General features: G+C 44.3%; 1 protein-coding gene across 1 annotated transcript; it reads right to left on the bottom strand.

The window, feature by feature from the left end:
* Positions 1-433: 433 nt before the first annotated feature.
* On the bottom strand, positions 434-12327 carry LOC144947502 (zinc-binding protein A33-like). The gene is made up of 6 exons (XM_078876725.1): positions 11539-12327; positions 11156-11251; positions 7234-7467; positions 6443-6465; positions 4299-4402; positions 434-984 (listed from the first exon to the last, which is right to left on the bottom strand). The coding sequence occupies exons 1-6, from the start codon at positions 12094-12096 to the stop codon at positions 434-436; spliced, it is 1566 nt and encodes a 521-aa protein (XP_078732851.1). The 5' UTR covers positions 12097-12327.
* Positions 12328-20126: the final 7799 nt, after the last annotated feature.

The raw sequence follows: 20126 nt of genomic DNA on the forward strand, positions 1-20126 counted from the left end.
TTGTATCAAATGCTGTTAGTGAGTAGCACCTATAAAGGCCAGCCTGGGAGAGACCCGCCTTTGTCTCCCCAGTGGCGATGTTTGAACATCGCAGAAGGTACTTATTTGAGGCTCAGTCGACCAAGGGAAGATCGTGGACCGATTCCGATAATCGTCACTGGTGTTGGTGAACCGGTCATTGGCCTCCCCTAGGTCGACTCAGCCTGAAAAATGAGTTCCTGGAACGGTGTGTAAACATCAACCTTGGGGATATAAAGGCGGTCGGGCGTATTGTTGGCCACCCACCCCATCGAGTGCCGTGCCGGCCTTCATAGGTGCTTGCTACTAGCACTTGCCCCAACAGTCTGTTAAGGCTACACGGGGGATCTGTGTCATTGTGTGCGTGAGTCTGTGCGTTGTGCACGTTTCTCTGCGCTGCTCACACTCCGTGCTCTCAGGACGCACGACTCAGATCCACAATTCTCACTGAGTCACCTTCATTACCATACACATACAGTGCGGGGTAGAGCGGTTGACTAAATGAGTGGTGAATGGAGTAAAGCAGCTTCATGGAGTCGGCGCAGTAAAACGACAGCAGCCCCGCCTCCCAGTGCAGGTGACACCCGACTCTCCGGGGAGGATCCCTCAACGGCACTGAGGTCAATACATCACCATGAATCACGTAGCAGCAGTTGTTATCTTTATATAAAACCCAGGATGAGTCGTTCTGTCCCAGCCATAACTCTTTACCACTCCCTTTCCGAGCGATCTTCCCGTACGCGACTCCAACCTCACAATCCCCCGCCACACCCCCCACGTCCACCTCCCAGTAGTGCTGACCCGACGAGAAGCTCTGGGAGCACAGGGCTTGTGTATAGCCATCAAACCGGTGTGGGTGATCGGGGCGACCCTGGGAGACAGCGGTCCACGCCACCGTCCTGAGATCCGAAGAAATCTGGAGGTCGTTGTGGGCCGAGTTTGGGTCGAGAGTTGGTGAGCGTCCATCTGCAGTAACGATAATCACAGTAGCCGTGTGACAACAGCACAACTATTACAACAGCACTCGTGCACTGACACGCACGTACACTCCAATAGAGCAATTCATAATGAGCATTGTTATACAACGTTGTAATGCGTAGCTATCGGTGTGATGACATGTAACGGGCACTTTGTCAATCCAATGCTGGATGAGGGCTTCACTACACCATACTTGTCGTGTGGGATATTTGACCATACTTCACCACGCCGGTCACTGCGCATTGGCGAAGGCAGGCGGCGCGGCTGGCGAGAGCACAAAAATACAGTACAGCGGTGCGTTTGTCTGCCCCGCCACGTGGCCCCGCAGCCTGTAGCACCTGCTAGGCAGGGTGGTGGCTGCCCCGCCACATAGCCCCACAGCCTGTAGCACCTGCTAGGCAGGGTGGTGACTGCCCCGCCACGTGGCCCCGCAGCCTGTAGCACCTGCTAGGCAGGGTGGTGGTGTCTGCACGTGCGAGCCCTGCCCAGGCCCAGCCGCTGCGGGGCTTTGCGAGGTGCCAGGAGGTGGGGCGCTCTGTGCGCTAGGGCTACACGATTTGGGGAGAATCTCTAAATGCAATTCTTCTGACAGATGTTGCGATTTGATTTGCGATTAAATTTTTTAAAGTCAAGCTTCAGTTCAATATTAACTGTGTAATAGATTTAAAACATGTGATGGAGCATTACTACATTATACCATCAAATATGAACTGCTCTATATATTGTAATGCAAGGATGAGAACTTAAAAGATATGATTTGCTTCCAACATGTATTTATTAAAAAAATTAATTGAAATAGAACAATCAAACATATAACAATTGTTAAGTTTAATCAATAAAGTTCTAATAATACAAATTAAAACAATTTCAATAAGTACTAGGAATCGCATTGTTTCAAATTGCTATTTCGATTTTAAATCGATTAATTGTTCAGCCCTGCTATGGCGGTAGCGCCCGTGGGAGGCAGTGGATCACAGCAGTAGCAGCGGCGTGGATATCAACACCGCCGTAGCGTCTCTGTGTGTGTACAACAAACACAAACATCTCCTGTGTAACCTTTCACAGGCTGTAGGAGCAAGTGCTTTTGGTGAGCACCTGTGAAGGACGGCACGGCACACGAGGTGGGTGGGGTTGGCCAACACCACGCTCGATCGCCTTTGTCTCCCCTGTGGTGACGTTAACACACGCACCAGCTGCTCACTCGAGGCTGAGTCGACCCAGGGGAGGCCCATTACCAGTTGAGATGATCCACCACTGTGTAGTGATGTACACTCGCGTGTGTGTGTGATAGTGTAGTGATGTACACTCGTGTGTGTGATAGTGTAGTGATGTACACTCGTGTGTGTGATAGTGTAGTGATGTACACTCGTGTGTGTGTGTGTTAGTGTAGTGATGTACACTCGTGTGTGTGTGATAGTGTAGTGATGTACACTCGTGTGTGTGTGATAGTGTAGTGATGTACACTCGTGTGTGTGTGTGTGATAGTGTAGTGATGTACACTCGTGTGTGTGTGTGATAGTGTAATGATGTACACTCGTGTGTGTGTGTGATAGTGTAGTGATGTACACTCGTGTGTGTGTTTGCCAAGGCCGTAGCCATGGAGTCAATCAATATTGGTGGGGACCAAATCCTCCAGGGGGTCTGATGGTCTCCCTCCCCCCCCCCCGAGATAAAAAAAATCTAAATTTGAGAACGAATTTCCTGCCATTTCCTGCGTAAAATATACAAAAATTCACTAACACATAGGATGGACTTCTATGCATTTTTTTACAATGTATTGTATTACATTTCTCTGTTATGTTTTTACCTTTTCTTGTTTCATTGTATGTAATGTTAGAGATTTGGGATTAAAATAGTACAACCATAACCACAATCATAGAAACAAAAATCTATTTTATAGCAATATTTTGGGGGGGACATTTTGAGCATATTTGAATATTGGGGGGGGGATGTGTCCCCCCCCAAACAGCATCCTCATTCAATAATACACACGTGTAGGGTTAATAGAGCTCATGTAATACTCATTTACACTCGTGCGTGTGCTGTATGCCTCGAGTATTAACATTGAATCCATAATAATCCTTACTGTGCCTTGGTAGGGATATGGCAGCTTCACGCATTATTAGCAATGAACCTTACGCATCACAACGGTGATGGAGTCTGGCTCGAGTCTGATGATGACATCCATCACAGAGAAGACTTATAGTCATTGATTAATCTGCTACAATGGTTACTTTGGCCAACATCATCCTCACTGGATAATACACACGTGTAATATCAATGGAGCTCATGTAACAGTGACATACCCTAGTGTGTGTGCTATCGTCTATTGAATCCATTATAGTCGCAATGTTTATGTGTGCACGTACAGTGATTGATAGAAAAGGTTGACCATGGTTATGCCTTAGTCTGGCTTTGGGAGCATCAGCCATTAACTGGGAAACCTAAGAATTCTAAAAGTGCATTAGTTTGACTCTGTGCATCAAACTGTTAACATGAAGCCTAAGACTCCTAAATGTTTCTTAGTCTGGACGTATGGTCCTTGGGTATTAACAATCAACCAAACGATTCCTAAACGTACCTTGATCTCGTTCTAAAAGCCATAGTCTTTATCATTGAACCGTACAAATCCTACAGGCAGCCTTTGTGTCTGCAGTGGTTATCTTTACAAGACGTTCTAGGTACTCATTAAGGCTGAGTGGACCTAGGAGAGCTTCAAAATTGGTTCTGAATCCACTCACCACTGATGTTAGCCAAGACCGTGAATAGCCTGTTGGTAGCCATGTTTGTATCTCAGTGCACAAACCATCCTATCTTCACTGGACATCCGTACTCACTCCACCTCATCCATACACCTCCGATTAGCACGGTTGGTGTGAACGAGATCTATGTTGAACAAAGTTCAACATAGATCTATACACTATTACAAAAACACGATACCCCCGTATATCCTCAACAGACTTTTGAGGCAAGTGCTATTAGTAAGCACCTATAAAGGCCCGCACGGCACATAAGGGGGTGAGTGGCCAGCACCACATCAGGCCGACTTTATCTCCCCAGTGGTAATGTTTACACACCGCACCAGGTACTCATTTGAGGCAGAGTCGACCTACGGGAGGTCCAGGACCGGTTCAGATAACCCATCACTGGTGTTGGTGGCCGAGAGCAGGATTCACACTCAGGACGCCAGGTTCGAAGTGCAGCGCACTAACCACGACACTACAGCTCTGCAACATACATGTACAAGCGCAATTACACGCACAATAACAGACGCACACGTGGCAAGAGTCCGTGGAACTCACACATGAATGCCAGCAAGTTGACCACAGCTCCCTGCAGGGTGCTGATCGAGGCGATGTCTTCTTCACTGGGAGATGAGGGTGGAGATCCCTTCTGAGCGTCTCTCCTGTGAGACCAGAACCAGCAATGACTCACACAGCCCGTGTCTTACACTGCACTATCACACAGCATCATCATAGCATCATCACTCACAGCAACATCAGACAGCCCGTGTCTTACCCAGCATCATCTTTTGAAAAATAAGAATAGGTTTTGCCCTTTCTGGCAATAAACTAGGTGCTCTGATGTTCAAACACCAAATTGATATATTTTGTAAGGAATACAATCTGCATTAACCACACACACTTATCGTGAACATGCAAACATTCTCTGATAATTATATATGATGCAATGTCTTTGAAACTGATTGGCCTAGAACAGAGACAGCCTTCTTTATGGCCTAGTCTCACCAGTGTCAGACCAGAGAACGCGAAAGGCGAACAGTGAGCATGTTTGTTTGCAGGTTCATCACAAGTACATGTGGTTTAATGTAGCCTTGATTCCTTGCCAAAGGTATCTATTGCTGTTTGAACATCCTAACACCTGTTTTATTTCCAGAAAGGGTAAACCTATTCTTACTTTTCATACTATTGTAGTGACATAGAATCGGTCACATAGCTTAGAGCTGGCTGCTGGCAGAGAAGGGGATCTGCAGCTTACAGAATTCCTGACTGACCGCAGGTCACGTGATAGATCAGAGATGGATGTAGGGGAAGGGTCACAAAAGGGACACATTGAGAACCTGCTAGTAGGTTCCCGAAGGGGGGCGTGGCCACGGCGGAGCCAGGCCACGCTGGCAGTATAAGAGGGGCCCCAGGAGGGGACCTCGGGGCTGTCGTGTAGAGTGGGATTCTGTCGTGCTGCTGCTGGAGTCTTCATCTTCGTCTCCGTCTTCACCATCTCAGCGTCGCCAGTCAGGCAGTCTACCAGCTGTCCTGACTGGGAATCGTAGTTAGGCCTCAGCAAGGTAAGGTACTTTACCCTTTTTACCGGGTAAAAGGGTAAAGGTGTCGACATGCCAAGGGGTAAGGTAAAGGGTAGGGTAAAGGTAGCTTGGAAGAAGTACCCAGTAGGGTAAAGGTAGCGCAAAGTATTACCCGGTAAATACGGTACCTTGTTTACCGCTAAAAGCTCCGTGGCGCAGTCCGTGGCCTCCATTTAATAAGTAATATTAAAACAAACTTTATTAAAACCACGCTTTTATGAAATGTACTCGTAATGGCAGAACTCCACGACTCCAGGAAGTGGCCCCGAAGTTTGCCATAACGTAAGGGGCCATGGTGATTTACAGACGTCAGTTGAGCGTGGACAATTAGAGCCAAGCCGAAACATAACATATAAAAAATGATTTTATGATAGAATATAGTGTTGTCATCAGTATGACATAAGTATACCAAGTTTGCAGTCGATACCACATTAGGAAGTGGGTAAAAATTTAGTTACAAGATTTGAGGATACAACGACGACAACGACAACAATGACAACAACGACAACAGACAGTGAGTTAAAAGAAAACGTGTAAAATTGGAATCATCGAGAGTATTCTATATGAATAAAGCGCTCTACCTAGCATTTACCGTTATGAACCTTGTTCATGTGTAGTACCCTAGTAATTACCCTGTAATCGGGTAATTTATATGGGGTAAGGGTAAAAGGTAGGCTCGTTGCTTTTTACCTTTTACCTTACCTGCTAAGGGTTAAAGGTAGGGTAGAGTGATTGTATTGTGGTAAGGTAAAAGGTAGGGTAAAAATAGGCTCGTTGTTTTTACCTTTTAACTTTTACCTTACCTTGCCGAGGCATAATCGTAGTTACCAAGTGGGAACTGTTAAGGCCGTTTAATAAATAGAGTGCCTCCTACTCTTAGTGTCTCTGAGTCAGCCACTACACTATGATACAGGTAAAAAGGTCCCATAATACAGTATAATTTCACACAGGATCATACCACACATCATCATCACGCACAACATCATCACACAGCATCAACATACACCATCACTCACAGGATCCTACCACACATCATCATTACACACATCATCATCACGCAGCCCATGTCCCACACATGGCGCCACCCCATGTGTTAATTTGTGTGACTTTATGAGTCCATACCGGTTTGTCTCCTTTAGGTGAACCTGCAGGAGTCAGACACAGAGGGTGTGAGTCAGTTCACCTCCAGCCACGTTAACCACATGGTGATTCATAGACGCAATGAGCTGGGCTGCGCTCAGCCATTCGCATATTCCAGTGTTGTAGGTTGTAAAGAAGACAAAGCCGTGGAGTCGTTCGGACTCGATGGTTCTCATCAGCAAGGTGTGGCCTCTCAAATCGTTGCCACTCGGTACCCAATGTCACAGGAAGAGGCGTCCGTAGCATTCGATGTCGATTCGCAGTGATTGTGAACCAACATTCAAAATAAGTACGCACTGTGAGGGTGAATTACACCCAGAGAATCGCGTTAGCAGAGTCGATAGTTTAACATGGTGAACATTTTTTGAAGCAGGCAATCTCCACATTGGTCTCATCAACAGTCAGTGCTGAAAAACAAAGCCCCCTGTATTTCTTAGAGTTAAAAGCACTTCTATTGTCAGCATGACTGATGGTTGGTCTACATTTGGTTACATCAATAATTAAAATGTAGTGTGAAGAAGTCTCAATCTGTTGTACATTACAGGACCATGCGGTTACAATTTTAAATACCAACATCTGCAGACATTACCAACCGATTAACTCGAGGGATTTGCGTGTTAATCGTTTATTTATGAATTGGAATTTTAACAGTAATTTATATTTTTATCAGAATATGCAAATCCACGTCAGTGGACTTGATTCCTCATTTAATTTCAGAATGCAACGAATATAAGCGAACTGGGGCACTTGCCCTGGCTCCGTGAGCGCTCTACCTGCAGGAACGTGAGCGAGTCCCTCTCCTCCTGCAGAGCGCGCAGGCGCGTGGCTGCTGCCTGGAGGTCACTAATCTCGCGCTCGTAATGAGCGATGTTCTCCTTGATCTGGGACAGGAGCTCACGCCCCTTCACGTCCACGCGGTCCAGAGCTGCCCTCTCGTCTTCATCCAGCATCGCCCTCATATGGGTGAACTCGCATGAGATGCGAGCCTTGGTCTGGACCATGGAATCCTGCAAAGGGGCATGTGATAGATTCTATCAATTCATATACCATGCTGTGAAGACCAAAGTCACATTGTTTTTTGTATATTTCAAACCTAGATTTCCCTGCCTCGACATTGTCGTTGAGCTCCCACTTAACAGGTCAATAACTTTAAGTATCTAGGTGTTATCTCGTCCTTCACATTGATAATTTGGCCAGTAATTATATAGTCCAAGCCACCATCCTTCCATCTTTGATGCCAGTGTAATCATCGACCGCCTAGCCTCTCGTTCCATTTTACCACCTGGCCGCCCACTTTGACCTTGATGCCTCCATATCAATGCATGATTACATCCTCTGTGTCACCTTTAATTTGTCCCCCTGGATACCTTCATCGTTAACGTTCTTTTGAACAAAACTGACAAATAGGTGTAAAGACAGTACAGAGGACTAGCGGTCACAATGGGGTAATGACAGGGGAATTAGTATGGGAAGAGACTAGGGACCACAGGGGATAATGACAGGTTAAGTGACGGACGGGGGAAGGATCTGGTTCTACGACAAGGATCGAGAATAGGGGCTGTGGCCAAGTGATAGAAGGGAGCAGGTGCGGATCAGGGGCCGAGAGCCATTCAGAAGGTTCTAGAGAAGGGTCGTGGCCAAGGGTCAAGGGATGGCCATGCTGGGCATAAAAGGGGTCGAGAGGAGAGGCTCGAGGCTGCTGTTGGAGTCGGGGTCTTCGCCTGTCAAGTGAACGTGTCTTCGATAAAGATAATCACAAGATCACTGGAGTCGTTACATATGTAAGCACCTCCTAATTCCGCAAATTCCTAGTCGCAGATTAAAAAGTATATCTCTATTCTTAAAAATGAAATCAATTATTAAAACGAGGATTGGTGACACGTCCTTCCAGGCTGCTCCTACTCACGTTACTGGAATGCCCTTGCCTCTCAGCCTCGGCTGGGCGTCCTCCCCACCCTCCAAATTTATTAGAGAGCTGCGTGATGAGTGTGATGTGAACCAGTTCTGGATTTTACCTTCAGCAACGCGCACTGACCCGCATAACTAAGTATGGCCAACTAGCCTCAATGATCAACACAATGTGGGGAAGTCTTCGTCCAGAAGTGTATTGGTGAGGATCTGTAGATTACTTACAAAATAGATAAGCACAAGTCACCATCCACATAGATCTGTCTCTCCACATCAACAATAAAAGTATTTTGAACGTAATATATTGGCCTGGTGGCCTTTTGGGATTGTATAATTCTAGCATAACTGTATTCATTCAGTGCAGCAAACTCTGGACCGGTTTTGGCATGCAGTGTATCATGAGCAGTCAGGCTCGCTTGAATTAACGCAGGTGAACTGCTAGGTGTTATAGACAAGGACCCTCTATGATATGGATCTTAGACAAATAATTATTTGATGTTTAAACCAGTCCAGTGTTTCCTCGATAGAATCAATACTACTAAAATGATGCACTCCCAGAAGACTGTGGAGCTGATGTAAGGTTTATGAATTCATGTATTCGTTGGAGAGACAGATGTGTAAGGAAATTATGTCTGTTTATTTTATTTTTATAGTTATATTCTCCACAACGAGTCTAATGATTGTTTGCGTTGTGTATTATAAAATTTCGCATCTAACTAGGACCACTACGAAAGGATCCTTTCCTATAAACTAAGGGCAGTACATTAGCTATAGCTCAAGCAAGCTAATGCTACTTCGACGACGATCTGTAGTTCATGTCTTCTTTATTATTTATTTCTCGTCGGCCGGACAGCTCCACATTCTCTTCACACTGACACCGCTCCACTCTCGTTCCTCGCGTTAGATGTTGTCGCTCCGCGTACAGCTCGCTCACGCTCCCCCCTTCCTCCCGCGTGCCACTGGCAAATGGCGCGCAAGGAGACAGCCTCTGGCTCGCCACGTGGCCGCTGGCGTGCTGGAGGTGTGAGACATGGTCTCGCCTCTCGACTCCACACACTGACTCTCCTTCCTGCTTCCCCTTATAACCCTTCACCTACGTCAACAAGCCTCGCCTATAGCCACGCCCCCTTACGAACCTTCTGGATGGTTACCCACAAGAACCCTTGAGCTCCACCCTTGAACTTGGCGCATCCATCTAATTGGCTGATGGCTGAAGCGGCGGAGCCTATCCCACCGATCGGCGACCGTCGGTGAATCCTCGTATTACATCTGATTGAGCGTTGGGTGTGTGTAATTAGAGCAAACTTCTTCTTGGTTCTTTTGGTAAAGTCATGTAGAAGGGAAGTAATAAAATAATAAAAATAAAACATAATAAAATAATAAAATAATATAATAATATATTCATATTCTTAGGTTTTTTTCGGTAAAGTCACGTAGGTAAATGAGAGATTACAAGAGATATACGGAGTGGTATCTCTTGTAATCTCTCATTTACTTGATACAGCTGTCGTGGCTGTGACGGTTCCACCTGAAGACGGAAGCTTGTGTTGCCTCCGAAACGTCGTGATTTTTATTTTTATTTTATTTTACTTTTTTTAATTTTAATGTTTTACCTACGTGACTTTACCGAAAAAAACCTAAGAATATGAATCCTTGCAGTCACGAAAGCTTCAAATCTAGAATTAATAATATTTTATATTTATTTTTATTATTTTATTACTTCCCTTCTACGTGACTTTACCGAAAGACCCAAGAAGATGAATCCCTGCAGTCACGAAAGCTTTAAATCGAAATAGAGCAAACTTGTTTTCCAGCATTCCCTGTACTCTCTTGAAGTAGTGTCTCTTGTGTTCATTCTAGCATTTAACAGCCGATTTCCTGTAATTTCATCTTCACTCGTTTAATTAATAGTTTCTAATTCAATGTAGTCGTTGCTCTATACTGCGTTAATTTATCTCACTCATTTCAAGTCATTCGAGTTAACCTGCGAAGTGCTGTCAGTCTCACGAGATATGAACTTTTTTTTTTACATATGAAGTATTCGGAATGACGGCAGGAAACCACTTGACGGGTAGCACTTTTTATTAAACATTGTCGTCTCACGATAACACGTGTAGTCACTATTTCTCACACTACACACTCCACTTGACACGTGTGGTCACTACTTCTCACACTACACACTCCACTTGACACATGTGGTTACAACGGCTCACACTACACACTCACGCTGCACGCTCACAGCCCCTCCAGCCCCGTAGTGTCCGTGGAGCCTACAGGCCCACTCCAGGACCCTCTGGAAGGTTCGAGGGAAGGAGAGGCTCGGGGCGAGGTATCCCCAACTGGTGTATAAAAGCCGGTCCTCTCAACGGGACCGGCAGTGTTCGTCCACTCAAGACCCGAAGACGTCTGAAGACTTGAAGACTAGGCCAGCACCCTGGGACCCTCAACCGAGGCTCTTGTAAGAGCCGGGTTGTAGTGGACCAGTGGTGAGACCCGTACCTTGGCTAGGTCGGGTCAGCTTAGCCTCCCCTAGGTCCCGTAGCGGAGGACCCGAGAGAGCATAGCCCTGAGTCTGTATGGCCCGCTTGAAGGGAAAACGTTGAATGTTTTTTCTAATTTATATTTCAAGCACCCCTAGCGATAATAATGCATATCCTGCACAGTTATTACACACTGACTCAATACTAACAAAGTTCACTTTAATCTACAGAGTTGTCCTCACAGGGAGAGAGTCACAGACTCCACGCATGGTAAAGGTCACAAGATAACAAAGCCCATGCGTGGTACCTGCACGGCCTTGCGAGCGGCCTTCATCCGTCCCACGGATGCCTCCGCCTTCTTCCTCTTCTCCTCCACCGATCGCGTCTCCGCTCCGACTCCACTCTGTAAGAGACGAAGTCACCAGAGGAGACTCCACTCCCTGAGCGACCCCCTCTCTCGCCCACTCCACACAGAGCCCTCCACAGTGATGGCCATGAAAAGCCCAATAGAAAATAGGCAAGCAAGTCAACCTCTACTGACTGGACAGTCTGAAAGGCAAGACACAGCGGATAAAAAATAAGCCCAGGGTGATGAGTAACATCAAATGTTGTTTGCCCAGTGACAGCTTTTATCAATGTGTGTTCTGGTATCGTTTGAGTGGCTTCCATGCGCCCCATAAAGCACTTCACCTTCCGTGTCTTGTGCTCATCTTCCAGTGCGATGACATCATGTCGTTTGTGTGCACAAGTGATGGAGCAGACCGTGCAGACCAGGCCGCCGTCCTGCTTGCAGTAGAACTGGTAGGGATCTTCATGCTTCTTGCATCTCCGTTCCTCCACATTAACAATGGGAGCCACTAGGACATGGTCTTTAAACTTGGGGTTTTTAAGGTGAGGCTTCAGGTGGGATTCACAGAAGGAAGTCTCACACCTGAGGCAGGTCTTCACTGCAGGAGTCTCCCCATCATCACAGCCGTCACAGAAGACAACTCCAGCCATCCTCTCTCCAACTCTGAGCTGCTCCACCAGGTTGGCGAGTGCCACGTTCCTCTTCAGCTGGGGTCGCTCACGGAAGGCCGCTCGGCACTGCGGGCAGCTGAAGCTGCTCGCTCTCTCCCAGGCACCGTCCAGACACCGGAGGCAGAACGAGTGTCCGCAGCTCAGCGTGGAGGGACAGTCAAACGTGCCCAGGCAGATGGGGCAGCTCAGCTCACTGTCGACACAATCACTGGGAGACGCGCTCGCCATGGCCCATGGCTTCACTCGGACTCAGTCGCTCGCCGCGGCTCACAGAGGAGCTATCGCAGCAGCAGCAGCTCACACAGTGGAGACGAACAAGGAAATGAACTGACTTCACCTGCAGTTAAGTTATAAATACCTCGAGACACGCCCTGGAATGTTCCACACGGCGGCTGGGCTCACCTGTGTAGACGTGGCGTTACAGTCACGCACTGTGTAATAGCTAAAACTGATTTTTGTGTTTAGTTTGTTGTCCTTCCCCTGCACTTCGAATTAGCACTGTTGGCTATGTGCAGTGTGGAAGAAGTTAAACATACATAGCTTTGACCGGTCTCAAGTGATATACTATTTGTACAAACAAAACCCAGCAGCAGCAACCCGGGACACAGCAATAATGGTTTGTCCCACAAGCTGATTGACCGGCTCGGGTCAGGCTGTGTGTATTTTACAATGGAACCGCACCTTGTGCAAACATTCTGATGTAAAGGTTAACGTGTTTTTTTTCCGTGTCTTTATCCATTTTTTTCTTGCAAGGCCTGTTTGTTTAAGCTTCACAGTCTGTAATCGTCTAACATCTTTATCAGCTAATATTTTAACAACTGGCTTTGTGCGTCCTCTGTTCATGTGTCAAATATGTTTTTGTTTTTTATTCCTACGACACCGTTTTATTCTGGGTGGACGGTGGTTGTATGTATGTTGAACTTCTTTCACACCATACGTAGTCAACCGTGCTAATCGGAGGTATGTGAGTGGGTGGGTGAGTGTATCTTGAACTTATTTCGCAGCATACATAGCCACTCGTGCTAATCGAAGGTGCGAGTGGGTGGTGGTGGTGGTTGAGTGAGTAAGTGGGGGGGGGGGTTTATTTGGTGAGAGGGGAGACAGATGGGCAGGAGGATGGCGTGAAGGGTGGGCGAGCAGGTGATGAGGGAGGGCTGGAGGAAGGGTGGCTGGGAGGGGCGTGCGGTTGAGTGGTTGGGTCACTGGGTGGGTGGCCTCACGCATTACCACAGCGAACAGCCCCTGGCTAAACAAACATCGTAGTTCATTTAAGCTCATTATATGACTTTCACCGTCCATTTTCCTATTATGCGTGAAAAATCGAGGATTTAAATCTTAATAACCTAACAAATATATATTCATCACCTATTGTTAATGTTAAGATTTTACATCCTGGAATCGCTGAGTTTAGACGATTCTATAAAAAAACTATTTTTATTTTACCAGGTAAGGCCCACTGAGGTTTATAGCTATTTTCAGAAGCGACCTGGCCACAAATGATAGCTCAACGACGTGGCTTATTATGCGGACATTTATAGCAGACAAACACTCTAAACGAATGTTTCTAAGTGTGGAGGGAAAAATTGGAGGACCGGAGACAAATTCAAGCCACCACGGTGAGAGAGACAAGCAAACTCCAAGTGCATATACAGGCGTCAGGGCCGGGATTGATCCCACGACCTCCTGTACATCGGGCGAGGTAGTTAACATCTTTCAGCCACCGCAGCGAGATGTAAAAAAATCACAGAGCAGCGACAACGAACAAGGAAACGAGCTGACTTCACCTGCAGCTAAATTATAAACACCACGAGACGCGCCCTGGAATGTTGCACGCGGCAGCCCGTACTCACCTGCGTAGACGTGGCGTCACATTCACACACACACAGTGTCAAGGTTAAAGAGTCGCAATTGATATATTTTTTACAAAAACCCCACGGTAACCATGAAAACAGTGATGGTTTGTCCTATAGACTGGTTACACCCGCTTGGGTGAGGCTGTGTTTTTCCACTGTAAACCTCACCGTGTAAATTTTTATTAAAGATTTAAAATTATAAGTAGGCTATCGCGATCAATATTATCCATAAAACGTGTTTTTGGGGTAGATCGCGTAAATATAAAAGTGTCGTTAAACCCGCCACCACTTGACACAACCAATGAGTAAGGTTTGTCACGTAAACAAAATAAGTAATATTTAAAAATACTTTTTTAAACACGCTTTAATGAAATGTACCATACTCTGAATGGCAGAACTCAACGACTCCAGGAAGTGGCCCCGAAGCTTGCCATAACGTAAGGGACCGTGGTGATTTACAGCCAACGTTAGTTGAGCGTGGACAATTAGACCCAAGCCAAAACAAAACATGTAAAAAATGTTTAAAAATACTTTTCATATAGAATATAGTATTGTCATCAGAATGACATAAGTATACAAAGTTTGTAGACGATACCACATTGGGAAGTGGGTTAAAATTGAGTTACAAGATTTGAGGATACGACAACAACAGAGTGAGTTAAATAAAAGCGTGTAATAATAATAAAAACATTCCCGCTAGGGTGAGGCTGTGCGTTTTGCCCAGCAAACCACACAGCTGTCAGTTCGTATTCAAGGTTTAACAAAAAAAGATTCCCCTAAACCAGAGTGTTCAGAAACCAAAACAACAAGGAGAGACATTTTTTCTTATTTTTTACAATTCAGTAAGTAAAAGAGAAACCAAACAACTCGTTATTTCAAGAGCCGCAATGCAACGTGGTGCGAGTACGAGAGAAGGTGGTGGTGGTCCTTGATAAATAAAAACGTGGTGTGAGTACGAGAGACAGTGCTGGTCCTTGATAAATAATAACGTAGTGTGAGTACGAGAGACGGTGGTGGTGGTCCTTGATAAATAAAAACGTGGTGTGAGTACGAGAGACGGTGCTGGTGGTGGTTCTTGATAAATAAGAACGTGGTGTGAGTACGAGAGACGGTGATGGTCCTTGATAAATAAAAACGTGGTGCGAGTACGAGAGACGGTGCTGGTGGTGGTCCTTGATAAATAAAAACGTGGTGTGCGTACGAGAGACGGTGGTGGTGGTGGTGCATGATAAATAAAAACGTGGTGCGAGTACGAGAGACAGTGGTGCTGGTGGTGGTGCGTGATAAATAAGAACGTGGTGTGAGTACGAGAGACGGTGCTGGTCCTTGATAAATAAGAACGTGGTGTGAGTACGAGAGACGGTGGTGGTGGTCCTTGATAAATAAGAACGTGGTGTGAGTACGAGAGACGGTTGTGGTGGTGGTGCGTGATAAATAAGAACGTGGTGTGGGTACGAGAGACCGTGGTGGTGGTGGTCCTTGATGAATAAAAACGTCTCACGAAGCAGCCGTCCCTCAAAGAGCCGCACGCTGCTACGGAGCTGCAGGTTGCCGACCCCGTGCCCTGAACCAACTGGCGTGACCGTCAAATAATAATAATTTGAGTAGTATAGTTTTATTATGTTATTATAATAATTTAATTATTATGTAATTGGAAATGGATAATAATAAAATAATGATGTAGCAATTTTGTATGTATTAACTTAATTATAATTAAATAACTGTGAAATACTGGCACCTAAACAATAATTAAATAATAAATAAATGGCTGTGCTATAACACTTTGACGCTAATAATTAAAGAATAGTATTTAATAATTAAATAATACTTCCTACTGATTACATAATCATTCAGTAATGGTAATATAATAATTAACATGTGTACACATTTTTCATTATTATTTAATAATTATATTTAAAGTGTGAATTTATAATGAAAAATGATTTAGCGATTTTTCTTTTACATTTGTATCTATTATTAACTTAATAATTCAATACGTTTCCTACTGACACTTAAATAACAATAAAATAATGATTATGTAATTATATTGTAATACTTTGATAATAATTAAATAAGAATATTTTAATAATCAAATAAAGTCATACTGATTAATAATTTAGTATTGGTAATTAAATAATTAAAATGTACATTTACTAAGTGCCCTTAAACACTTGCTCTCGGAGTGCTATGCATGGTAATGCAAAAAATAGTGAACATCACCCAATGAAAGAAGTGAGAAGGATATTTGAACATCACTAAAGGGAGAAAGCCATTTTAAACAGAGACGGCTTTAGTGGAGATCATGAATGTAGCGAGGAGCAAGTCCATTTAAGTCGAAGGCGAGTTGGTTGGAGCTGCCTTTATCTCGTTCGTGTCATTGCCTCTTCCTTCTGCAAGGATTTGTTTTTACACTTTTCAGTTCTTACTTGGTCTCATTATCTCCATCAGAATATCTGCGAAACGGGTTTATTCCTGGGTGAGATGTTCCCCCTTAATGGCGGCTGGTGAGTAGTGTGTGTGGATGGTGAGTAGTGTGTGTGGATGGTGAGTAGTGTGTGGATGGTGAGTGGTGAGTAGTGTGTGTGGATGGCGAGTGGTGAGTAATGTGTATGTATATGGTGAGTGGTGAGTAATGTGTGTGGATGGTGAGTAGTGTGTGTGGATGGTGAGTAGTGTGTGGATGTTGAGTGGTGAGTAGTGTGTGTGCTTATGAGATGGTGAGTAGTGTGTGTAGATGGTGAGTGGTGAGTAATGTGTGTGGATGGTGAGTGGTGAATAGTGTGTGTGGATGGTGAGTGGTGAGTAGTGTGTGTGCTTATGAGATGGTGAGTAGTGTGTGCAGATGGTGAGTGGTGTGTGGATGGTGAGTGGTGTGTGGATGGTGAGTGGCCCAAACAACATTTACAATCGGGGATGTTTACACGAAAGAAAGTGTTTCTATATTTAAAAGTTTAAATACAATAACATCTCAAAACATGTTTTAAAGTTGAATTACAATTGAATACAATAATTTGTCTTGCGATGACCCACGGAGAGAGAAACCATTACCAACCACAGGGGTGATTCTATTCCATTATTTCACAATTTTACGACTAAAACTTTACCAAATTCCGTCGAGTAGTGTGTGTGGATGTTGAGTGGTGAGTAATGTGTGTGTATGGTGAGTGGTGAGTAGTGTGTGCGTGCATATGAGATGGTGAGTAATGTTTGTGAGTATCGGCTGGTTTGTCGTGTGTAGATGGTGAGTGGTAAGTATTTGTATCAGGGCTCGCACAGACAAGAAACAAGGATGTAAAATTACTTTACACGGGGTTACAAACCTCACGAGGCACCCCATGGAATGTGCTCAGATGTTTAAGTAATGTAAAAACAAGCCCCGCATCACACAAACATACAAACCTGTCTAGATGTACCTGTAGATTCGCGCCCTTGGCTTTAACAAGTACCAGCGTGTGTCACGCGAGCGCTCATTATTTCCTGCCTGTTAATTGGCCCAAACAACATTTACAATCGGGGATGTTTACACGAAAGAAAGTGTTTCTATATTTAAAAGTTTAAATACAATAACATCTCAAAACATGTTTTAAAGTTGAGTTACAATTGAATACAATAATTTGTCTTGCGATGACCCACGGAGAGAGAAACCATTACCAACCACAGGGGTGATTCTATTCCATTATTTCACAATTTTACGACTAAAACTTTACCAAATTCCGTCGATTCAAATTGTAATTTGTTAATCATTGTATATTAACGGTTACAGTGATTTTATCATGCTGTGACTTGCTTTGTGTATTTATGTTTCAAAGTAAAAGTTAATGCGAAATTGTTGCTACCCCCCCCACCTCCGCTGAGTGAGTGGTACATTCCGAACAGCCCAAAACCTACGGTGAGCAATGTGGATCAAAGCAGACACCGGTAACGCGATTTGTTATTATCACAGATGTTAATTTGGCATCTTTGAACTGAAGTACATCAGAATCGAAATATTTATACTGCAGGAGGAATCCGATGACCTGTAAAGCTCTTTTTAACGGATGTCCAGTAGGAGCACGGGGTAAGAACGTTACAACATCAAACAGTACACAAACATGATAGTAGCGCAAGTACAAGGAAAGTTAACACATCACCATAACACACCTAACAGTATTCTTAGGTTTTTTCGGTAAAGTCACGTAGGTAAAAATTCTAAATAAAAATTAATAAAAGTAAAATAAAAATAAAATAAAAATCACGACGTTTCGGAGGCAACACAAGCTTCCGTCTTGCCTCCGAAACGTCGTGATTTTTATTTTATTTTTTATTTTACTTTTATTAATTTAAATTTTTTACCTACGTGACTTTACCAAAAAAACCTAAGAATATGAATCCTTGCAGTCACGAAAGCTTCAAATCTAGAACACCTAACAGTAGTTTAACACGTAAAGCTTTCGCGACCAATACCCATTATACAGTTTTAATGGCGGTTAACCATCTAACCCAAACAACCTGCATTATGGACATCTACAGTATATATAAATATAAAAGTTAGTAGTTCCCTGCGTCTTGTTGACATTCGGGTGATTGCCACAAAGTGCTTTGCTTTATCCACCGCTTTCTTTGTTGTCGGAGTGCAGCGGCGACTTCGCCTTGGCTCCGTGTCGCCATGGACTGCGTCTGTAGCGCGTTGTGGCGAACGGCGTGCGGGTGGTGCAGCTCGTTGACGCACAGCAGCTGCTGCTGTTGTTGTTGTACAACATTAATGGTTGACGCCTCATCAATGTCTCTTTCAATTCACTACGCGTGATTTTATCGCAGATGTGATTTTTTTACTTTGACGACGTAATTCTTGATTTGAAGCTTTCGTGACTGCAGCACTCCATACTCTTTGGTTGTTTCGGTAAAAATATCTACGTGACTTTATTGAAAGAAGCAAGGAGTTTACTTCTCATAATTTTCTCACAATAACCTCGCCTTGAAGCTTTCGTGACTGCAGGGATTCATCTTCTTGGTCAGGTCTGTCTCCTCGACAGACCTGTTCTCCACCTGAAGACGGCTGCTTGCGTTGTGGCCGAAACGTCGTGAGAATTATTTATTCTGTTTTATTTTTATTATTTCCATTCTACGTGACTTTACCGAAAGAACCAAAGAGTTTACTTCTCATAATTTTCTCACAATAACCTCGCCTTGAAGCTTTCGTGACTGCAGGGATTCATCTTCTTGGTCAGGTCTGTCTCCTCGACAGACCTGTTCTCCACCTGAAGACGGCTGCTTGCGTTGTGGCCGAAACGTCGTGAGAATTATTTATTCTGTTTTATTTTTATTATTTCCATTCTACGTGACTTTACCGAAAGAACCAAAGAGTTTACTTCGCATCATATTCTCACAATGACCTCGCCTTAAAGCTTTCGTGACTGCAGGGATTCATCTTCTTGGTCAGGTCTGTCTCCTCGACAAACCTGTTCTCCACCTGAGGACGGCTGCTTGCGTTGTGGCCGAAACGTCGTGAGAATTATTTTATAATGTTTTTTATTATTATTTTATTATTTCCATTCTACGTGACTTTACCGAAAGAACCAAGAAGAATAACCTCGCCGTTGACTGTTTACAGCTCAGATCTAGCACATGGTGTGGGTATGCAGAGCTGTCAACCCCTTATCAGTGCCCTACTTTATTACGGACCGATCCAGACGAGATCGGTCACCCCGCGTCCCTTATAAATCTCAGCGTTCATCCTACAAAGTCCCATCACAAGGGAGAAACACAAAAAAATAGACAAACAAAATGTTTTTACTCAATTTCCCTGTAGAAGAATACGGGTAAACCCGTATGGGTTAACAGGTTTGGGTATGTAACAACATTACACATCACACTATGCACTGTCTATAACTCAGCTATAGTACATGGTGAGGGTTTGTAGCAACATTACACACACGTGTACTATATCTGAGCTGTACACAGTAGATAGTGTGATGTGTCATGTTATAGACAACCTCATTGCTTGGGTCCGGGTAACGGCCCCCCAGATAGTAAATATAAACACACCCTGACATAGCTACTCATTAGTGTGAGTCACTCTCTTTCATTTAGATACAATACTGACGCATTTACAACTCATTCAAAAATATTAATATAAACACAAAATCACATAGCTACTTAGTGGTATGAGTTACACTCTCATAGACACACGAAGAAACCAAAATGCACACAAATATTGTTACGTGCAAATTCACACGTAGTAAATCGTTTTATGGAAGTTTAAAGGCATGTGTCACTTGATACCGAGGATACCCATGCGAATGAGAAGTTCAATCGAGGGACGTTCCCATTAAAATATTTTAACCATCAACATCCTGGGGGCTCACAACATCGGAAATGAACAAGGAAGCCGAAATTACTTAGCACGAGGTTACAAACCTCACGAGA

Source organism: Lampetra fluviatilis, chromosome 45, assembly GCF_964198595.1.
Source record: "Lampetra fluviatilis chromosome 45, kcLamFluv1.1, whole genome shotgun sequence".
Taxonomy (NCBI): Eukaryota; Metazoa; Chordata; class Hyperoartia; order Petromyzontiformes; family Petromyzontidae; genus Lampetra; species Lampetra fluviatilis.